The sequence below is a fragment of the Etheostoma spectabile genome, chromosome 6, assembly GCF_008692095.1.
Source record: "Etheostoma spectabile isolate EspeVRDwgs_2016 chromosome 6, UIUC_Espe_1.0, whole genome shotgun sequence".
In the NCBI taxonomy this organism is placed as follows: Eukaryota; Metazoa; Chordata; class Actinopteri; order Perciformes; family Percidae; genus Etheostoma; species Etheostoma spectabile.
This window is the reverse complement of record NC_045738.1, coordinates 15421947-15430965: the sequence shown is the minus strand read 5'-3', so window position 1 is coordinate 15430965 and position 9019 is coordinate 15421947. Positions and strand designations below refer to the sequence as shown.

Genomic DNA, 9019 nt, shown 5'->3' with positions numbered 1-9019 from the left:
CATATTAGTCAGTTTTTTCCCCCTAACCATTTCATGCAGTCCTACAGGTGCTTAACTGTCAGGGATTGAAATTAAGAATTATCACAAGATTACCGTAATTACTCAATGAATGGATATAAAACATCCCTGCCAAGTCATGCACACTGGTGACTGAAAGGACAATCATATTTACATCCCTATCAGCGTCTTTAAATTAGGAAACATATGCAAAGTATTACAGTAGAGTGCAGTTTATCTGGCCCATACCCTGGTAGGGGTGACGGGCAGTAAGTAAGTAATTGCAGTTTATCTGATATAGCAGTGGGATGACCCATTTTTATAAATACCACAAAAGTTTACCTATGCAAGCAACATGAACTGTTTTTATAGAGCAAATATTGATTCTGCATACATTTTCTAATTGATCAAAAAAGCCCTACCATAAACCAAAAGCCAATTACTTTATTACTTTGATCAGTAGGTTGATCATGAAAGCAGAACAAAATGTTTTTTTTGTCCAAGTTAGCATTATGTTCTAATAATATAGTGAAGGACCTACCGTAGTAAAACAGTATAGTTACAGTGGAAATGTTTTGAACTTGAATATGCAGTGATTGGTAGTGGACACTTTTGATATTTAGCTAATTGACAGGCATGACTTATACTAATTTATTATGAATAAATAGTTACAACATAACTTTACCTTGCAGATTATACAGGAAAGTGGAATACCAAACAATCTCCACTGTAAAATGTGTATAACACTGATTCTTACTTTCAGTTAAATTATAAATACAAATACAGAATATCATACATTAAAATTAAACAAATCTATAACATGCTTTACAAAAATCAAAGCAAATTTGGGAGTTTAGACAGTTGTAGCAATTCTGACAGGCAGAGGAGTGCCAAATATTGGGAGAGCCACTGGTCTTTCAGAGGGAGTCTGGAAGAAAACAAGCCAGTTCCTTTTCTATTAATCAGCAAAAAACAACAACATTCCACTTATACTGAGTTTAATGTGTTTAATTAGAAAGCCTACCTGCTGCAATCTGTTGTAATCAGGGGGAGACTTCTGCCCCCCTGTCAGCAGGTTAGGAGGAGTTGTTTCTGTTTGAGATGTTTTTACCTGTGAATGACAAGAAAGAAGCTTAAACAACCAGCCAAAATGACCGATGCAGAATTCATTTTTGAAACATGGTAATGGTTGAATACAATAAAAAATAAATAAATAAATAATTATAATGAATAATAATGTTAAATAGTCTACACTCCACGAGCTCCTCATCAATTGTAACTATTAACTAATGTGATACTAACCTTCTCAACTGTTTTGGACAATGGATATCTTATTTGTCGACCTACGAAACAAGGAAAATTAAAAGGTTAAAATATCACAGAATGTTAAGAAAAGATATCACCATGTTTACACAAGACTTGATTCTAGGGCTGGGCAATATATCAATATTATTATACAAGACTCAATATCGTGTAACATTTTAGATATAATATGGTGTCATCTTTTGCTGGTTTTAAGGGCTGCATTAGGCCAGGTTCTGTTGCATGGATTTTTTTTTTTATGTCCGACACTAGGATTGCAAAATTAATCGAAATTTAATCACGATCCCGGCTTCACACGATCAAATTTGCGTGATCAAGCGACATTAAATCATTCTGTTCATTTCGTATTTTGTAGAATTTTCATAGAAGTGCCAACCTGTGGCTCATGTGGTAGAGCATCCGCCTACCAATCGAAAGGTTGGTAGTTTGATCCCCTCATGTCAAAGTGTCCTTAGGCAAGACACTGAACCCCAAATTACTCCCAATGCTGCACATGTGTAAATGTGTGGGGCCAGTCTCGGCCAGTGTGTGAATGGTTCGGAAGCATTTGTAGCACTATTTAAATACAGTCCATTTACTTAGTCATTACGTATCAAAAATCTCATTGTGAAAATGATCACCCAACAATATCCACATTGAGGTATTTGGTCAAGAATATTGTGATATTTAATTCTGTCCATCACCCAGCCCTACTAGATTCATTTTTTGCTAAGCAAGCACCTACTTTTGTTCTTGTTCCAGTAGACACAGAAGTAGACGAAGCCGCCCAGCAGCACTAGGAAGAGAATGCCGCTGGGGATTCCAGCTGCAATGCCAGCGATGGCGGATCTACTCAGCCCTTCACCTAGTATCACCAGGACAAACAGTAAGCAATGGTTTTACTACTGTGGCACCATTACTGACCGTGTGATGCTTTAACACACCCAATAAAACAAACTTCCATACCTGGACCAATTCTGTGGACCGTAGAAGGGTCTCCTTCTGTCGTAAGAGCTTTGGGGATAATCCGAAACATGTACGTCAAATTGGGATCGAGGATAAAGATGTCTGCACGCCTGGTAGTGCCAAGCTCATGCTGGATGGTGTTAAATCCGTTTAAGCTAGTTTGGGTGCGATTTTTCCCCAGGAGGTCTGGTCCTTTCATTTGGATGTCAAACCCTTTGCAAAAGCACATGGCATTGTTTTGTATGATACTAGATCAGAGTTGATTAATCCCCAAACCATATAGTGGTACTTGATTTAACTTATGTTACAGGCCCGTTAAATTAGGAAAATCTTACCATTATATTAAATACATACAAACAACCAAAGACACTTGAGACATTTGATTTCTGCTGTACTTTTGTCCTAAATTATTTTTCCCACAAAACAGTTTTGCGCAGCTAGAGGCTTCACATATTCCACAATGTTTACACCCCTATCTTGTGTTGAGTTTCTGTTTAACACTGAGTTCTGCTGAGATGTACAAACTCAAAACAAGAAGGTTGGCTTTGTGTGTGACATTTAAAGGTGCTGTAAGTAATGTTGGGTGACAGCACTTCTTGTTGACATTCAAAGTAATTTCAAACAAAACAAGGGTAATTCGCCCCTCCCTCCTCCTCCTCCTCATCCCACCCCCTTTCAGGCTTCCAGGCATTAACCCTAACCCCCTCACCCCCAAATTCTTCTTGTCGGTTATTGGCTGGGAACATTGTTTGGTGGTGCAGGTTGACATGGTTGATTTTTTGTTTCGGTTAGTAGACCCTGGGCTTTCTACAGAGATAGCTTTTTTTCAGTGCAGTTCACGGATAATTAAAAATACATTTTATTAGTGCGTTTCTAAGCACTCAAGGTCGCTTTACAGACAATGAAAGAGACAGAATAGATACAGGATAGTGAGATGTTTACTGTATGTGAAAAAAAAAATGGTGTAGCCTAAAACATGAGTGATGTTGCTAAGAGCATCTTTAAAAGATGTTCTGGTGAGCATTCCAGATTTGCCTTCCTTGAGTAAATTACTAATTTACCTGTAACAACAGAGGTAGGTGGGACCTCCCAGGTCAATGTGACAATTGTTCCGTTGTGATTAGAGAACAAACTGGAATTGGAGATGGACGGTCCTGGAGAGACAGGGGTTGTGAGCGAGGGGGAAGACCAAGAGAGGGCAGAAGAGGGGCGGTGTGAGGGTATACCAAGAACAGAGAGCTTTGTGTAAAGGGGGAAGAAAAAAAAAAACGCAATCTCAAGTGTTACTTAACTCTGTCTGAGGGACCATTGTTTCCTTATACTCAGGTAATGCAAGTGCTCCAAATCACAAGGCAATAGAATCCTTACAGTATTTCAAAATGACAATTAATGCAATGTGCTGTATGGCTGCGGTGGAAGAGGTAACCCTCAATACAAAACTGTCAAAATATGCTGTTAGACTCAAAGTCAACGCTTTGTGTTGGACATGCAAATATTAGTTAATATCAAAAGGAAAACTTCACTGTAAAAACTGTGCAGGTGCTCTTTAGACATTCACAGGATGAAAAAAACACATGTACACCTGGAACATCCAAAGAGCACCTGCACAGCACAGAAGGAAATATGTAGAGGTTGCTATCACATGACACAAAGACAATCTTGAAATCATCTCAACTGAGGGATTATCTAAACAGAGTAACAAATGGATTCATTTTTTGTCGATTACAATTGGATTGACTAACAATTTCAGCCCTTTTCTGTAGAATTGCCTCTTCAGTGTCAAAAGACATTCGTTTAAAGCAGAATTTTAATTTTTCAGCTGGTTTATATGAAGCTACATGCACAAAAGGTAATATACCTTGTTTAACCTACAGTAAAACAAGTGTCACCATAAATTAGCTTTAATGTACTTATGTGCAAAGTAATTAGTAATCTGCAAATGTATTAGATTAAGGAGTACAGCATTTCCATCTGTAATATTGTAGAGTAGAAGTTGCACAAAATTGTATTCAACACTTGTACTTGTTGCTTAAGGCTACAACCAATGAACAGCAATACTATACCTGTTAAAAGAATTTCTCTCCTCTGGCTGCCCAGTGGGTTGCTACAGTTACAAAAGTAGTTTTGGAGGAGAAATTTGCTGACGTTGTAACCCAGAATCTCAAGCTGTGTGGTGTCACTGCTGATTTGGTGTGTTGTCCCGTTGGCGAGAGCCTCGCTGCCTTTGGACCATGACACCACAGCCTTAGGCCAGGCCTCACTGACACATTGGATAGCGACCACTATTTTGCCTTCAGAGTCAACTCTGGTTCCCACAGCTGGCAGGAAGTTCACTGGACTACCTGGGGATGATAAAGCTCCTGTTTGGGGGCTGGCTACTAACATTACTAATGCACACAGTTTTATTTTTGTAACAAATTAAACTTATGTTGGCTTAATAATCAATGAAAATCTAAAATAACTTGCAGTAATACTGCAATTAAGTTTTAGATTGTATATAGGTTATATACATCTATATTTCATGCATTAAAAAAATATATACATATATTTTTCAGATGGTAAATACAGTCAATATTTAAAAGGTAAATATTCTAAAAATGCTGCAGCACATGAGCGGCTTGACTCAAATCTTGGATCTGCATGATTTTTCAGGGCAGTTCACCTTCACTTGAGGAGATTGGGGATCTTGTGTTTAGACAGCTTGTGGCTTTGAAAACCCTTTTCTACCAATTTGCCAAAGCACTAACTTAATCCAACCCAGAGACAATTCAGACAAACATTGTTCAAACTCACAACTCTACAGCAGATTGGAAAATGTACTGAAGTTAACATTGCCACTTGCTTTAATGACAAAAAATGAAAAACTTTAGCTGGATTTGCACGGGGCAGTGTGTGAAAGCTTTGACAAAGAAAGTTCAGGATAATATAATGTATAGGTTTAAGCAGCCATTAAATCCAAACCCTACAAAATCACACCTCCAAAATCAAGAGTACTCACTAAATACTTCCAGTGTGAAAGTAGCCGAGGATCTTCCCAGTCCAGATTTAGTCATTTCAATAGTGTAGTTACTGGTATACTCAAGTGGCACATTTACAAAGGTAAGGGATCCATTTGGCTCAATCCTCAGCACCTTTCTTCGGTTTTCGTCTATGTCTGGGATAGTATTGGAGTTAATAGTCCATGTGACGACAGGCAGGCTAAAACCCTTCATGAACCAGGTAACCGCTGGGTCAGGGGCACCGCTGAAGGACACAGCCAGAGTCACATTGCTGCCACATATAGCATTCACCAGAGTAGGACCAACAGGAGAAACCACCAGTTCACAGAGTACACCTGTCAGTAGTACATGATTATACGTTTACAAAAAAAATTCTCAGTTAATGTTACAGTTTAGGCAATGCAACTGTGGCAAGCAAATATCCTATGCTTATAGTGAGTGTCTGTTCCTATGAAAAATAGACACAAAAAAAGAATGCAGTTCATCGTGAACCGAAGTGAAAAAAAATATTTGCTAAAGAAACAATTTTTAGCCCATTTGTTGCAAAGTGACATGCGTTTCCCCCCAAATATATTGTCTCGGAACAAACAAAGTAAAGCAAGCATTTAGGTTCCATCTTACCTTGAAAAGTAAAACTAAGTAAAATGGTCAGAAACCCCGCGCTTAACCTCCCAAAATCATCCGGCCCCGTCATTTTATTAAAACAGGACTACAGCTCGTAATTCACACAGAAGTTCCGAGAAGATTTTTTTCTTTTTTAGCTGATTTTGAAGTTAAAATCCAAGCACATAAAAACACAAGCGAAGAAACCCTAGGTATCTTGGCCAGCAATGACTGAACCTCTGTCCTCCTGTGCGCGCTCGAGCTAGACCCGTCAGCAGGGCGCGCGAGTGGCTCACCTGTGCTGCTGAATCAAAGCCTAATTGTGCACGTGAGGCCACATTAGCATGGATGCCAGCCGAATTTAGCCCCGCCTACTACATTTGAGTTCGGGAAGTTCGTCATGTTGAGCTGATATATCTGAGTTTGACGAAGTCAGGCTAACGCCCCATATCTCATTTCACACAACAGTGCCGGTTTGATTTCTGTTTTGTTAAGAAGCCAACATTTTTTTCCTCTAAACGTGAACGTGTCTCCTTAAATAAAGTTGCTACGTGATGGTGAGCGTTTATGGGGATTTAGTTGTTCTATTTAATGTGCAATGCGGTCTCTGTGCTGGGCTCCATCTTGCTGGTACCCTTACCACAGCTTTTTATTTTCAGTTTAGCCCTACATCAATACTCTGTATGTGTGCAAAAATTAATATATAACACAAGCGTCCGGCCTGCAATACACCCTTCCTTCATATAAGATGTTTTAAACGTAATAAGCACATGAATAAGCTAAACAATATTTGATGTAACAATGACAATTAGAAAAACTAAAAAAGCTGGAATTGAATAAAAATTACCTGAAATAAAAACTCCTATTGTGTTTACATAAAAAAATACATTGCATTAGGACTTCTATGACTGTTATAAATTTATTAGATTTCATGGTTAATACTGAACAGATGCAATGTTTAATTTTTTTTTTTATTTCAAGAAAAGTGGCAATTCAATATAATGATCATTTGGAGGCTATCGTTTGTGGTGTTTGTGCACCTAATACTTTGTCCACCCCATTCCTATCAGGCTAAATATTAGAAACACCCCTCAGTATAGTGCAATACGATTCATCAGCAGCACAAACTGCAGTTTCCAACATGATCATATCTGTAAATTAAAGGCTTTCAAAAACAGAACATAACTTTCATGTAAGCAGGATTTATATTTGTATTACACTGAATTAGATTTGGCCATGTGTACCTAATTGTCTGGCAACACAGTGTTTTTAAAAGTCTTACTACCGGTACTTGATTTAACATAAGATGGTGCAGAAGATGATTACGGGCCAAATGTGGTGTAGCATTTTATGCTGAAAAAAACCGGAATAATCTATCAATTTACTAGGGTCAAACAATTAATCCCTCGATCTCACCACTACTCCAACAAATATCCCCTTTTTCCCCACCACAATCTGTTCCCTATTTACAATGTCAAGTTTAAACTTAAGGAAATACTAAAAGAAATAGTCACATGTGTATTTAGATATGAAAAAGACTGGCTGCTTTATTGTCATGGTAATGTTCTGCACAATCAACAAATGAGGCGCTTACGGTAAAAGTCAGATTCATGAGCATCTTGCCCTGCTCATACTGAGAGACACTGTCTACGCAGTCCTGAAACCCAGTTAAAATTACACAAACTATACAAGTTACCAGTAGACATGACACTAATCTAAGGACGATTTCATCTCACCATGTTTGGGTACATATTTACATATATATCATTTACAAAAATGGCACCTCTCAACATGTGTGACTACAGATACACGAGATTAAACAGCCAAGTACCTGTGGGTGAAATGTATCGTACTGGTAGTGTACAGTGTAATACAAACAGCAGCATGAATGATGTTTCTGGGTTTCAATTATTGCATAAAGATTTCTTGTCTAAAGTGAGATTAGTAGCTTATGATACAGATGAATGGAAGTTAAAATGCACATAAAAGACAAGATGATCCTTTTGGGGTTGTCTGGGGCTGCTGCAGGACAGTGTTTCTCAGTACTCTTCCCCTTCTGTCACTACCTCCGTGCATATCCTCAGGAGTCCCGGTCTCAAACAGAGGGATTAGACCGATACATAAGATAGTCCGCCGGGTATGCTTATGCAATTCAGTCCAGTAATTCATTAGAGTCCTGCGAGGAGAGAAGAGAATGTAGATCAATATGAGTTGCAATTAAAATTTTATTATCTTATTATTAGTTTAGCTTCCGTCACCACAAGACACATAATACACATAATACTCTTTGATAAAGAATTTTCTTTTTTTTTTTTCTTTTTTTTTTTTAAAGATGAAGAGATGGTGATAATAAAAGGATGTAACATTAATATTCAGAGCAAATAATTCTATCATTCCTCACAGGAGATAACTTTGATGCATGCATGCATAAGCTAAATTCCTAATCAAACAAAAAAAGGATCAAACTTTATTCTCAATCGTCACTTACACACACAGTACAATGTAGTGAAATTCTATTACTGCATTTAGCCCATCCATCCAAGTATTAGGAGCAGTCAACTACTGTGTATATATATATACACACAGCATCCGGGGAGCAACTTTGAGTTCAGTGTCTCACTCAGGGAAACTTTGACATGTGGCCGGATCGCCAACCTTGTGGTTGTGGGGCAACCCTTTTACCTCCGGGCCACAAGCCACCCACATATAGGTTTATCAAGAATATTCATTTGGCTTATTGATGTTGGAATAATGTACATATTTATTATCACACATTTACCCAAATATAAGCACATACATATTAATATCACACATTTACCCAAATGTGTGCACATATTAAACTTAGTAAAAGAATGCCTGCAGTGTTGTGCAAAGTTGCTGTGTAAGATGCTTATTTTAAGGTGAAGGAGCAGAGTGTTCCAGAGTGACCGGGGCACAGAGAGATAACGGGAAACTCCTCCGAGCCGACTGGGCAACTCCTCTGGGAGCTACCTGTTTCCAGGCAGAAAGTAGCTACACCAACCTTGAACAAACCAGCAAAAGATATGGGTGTGTGTGTGTGTATGTGTGTGGGTCAGGTGAAGAGACCCACACACATGCCCTATTCTACTGTCACAAGAATGATACACCAACTTGCTCACCCCCTCCCTTAT

General features: G+C 38.4%; 2 protein-coding genes across 2 annotated transcripts in view; both read right to left on the bottom strand.

Annotated features, from left to right (window-relative positions):
- Positions 1 to 464: 464 nt before the first annotated feature.
- On the bottom strand, positions 465 to 6164 carry vsig10l (V-set and immunoglobulin domain containing 10 like). Its single transcript, XM_032519608.1, has 9 exons — positions 5886 to 6164; positions 5264 to 5599; positions 4329 to 4607; positions 3327 to 3419; positions 2266 to 2478; positions 2045 to 2164; positions 1300 to 1340; positions 1022 to 1108; positions 465 to 925 (listed from the first exon to the last, which is right to left on the bottom strand). The coding sequence occupies exons 1-9, from the start codon at positions 5956 to 5958 to the stop codon at positions 851 to 853; spliced, it is 1317 nt and encodes a 438-aa protein (XP_032375499.1). The 5' UTR covers positions 5959 to 6164; the 3' UTR covers positions 465 to 850.
- A 1220-nt stretch (positions 6165 to 7384) lies between these two features.
- The window catches only part of etfb (electron transfer flavoprotein subunit beta), an 8548-nt gene continuing 6913 nt past the window's right edge, over positions 7385 to 9019 (bottom strand). The window contains exon 7 of the mRNA XM_032518231.1: positions 7385 to 8043. The gene's annotated coding sequence lies outside the window, so the exon portion shown is untranslated. The remainder of the gene's footprint in view (positions 8044 to 9019) is intronic.

Bases quoted from the DNA above. Each gene is read 5' to 3' on its own strand.
- vsig10l (XM_032519608.1), bottom strand. From the start codon at position 5,958: ATGACGGGGCCGGATGATTTTGGGAGGTTAAGCGCGGGGTTTCTGACC. The intron at 4,608-5,263 runs GTGAGTACTCTT...TATCATCCCCAG, and splicing joins TTTCACACTGGAAGTATTTA to GTAGTCCAGTGAACTTCCTG. The intron at 1,109-1,299 runs GTTAGTATCACA...TGTCATTCACAG, and splicing joins TGTCCAAAACAGTTGAGAAG to GTAAAAACATCTCAAACAGA.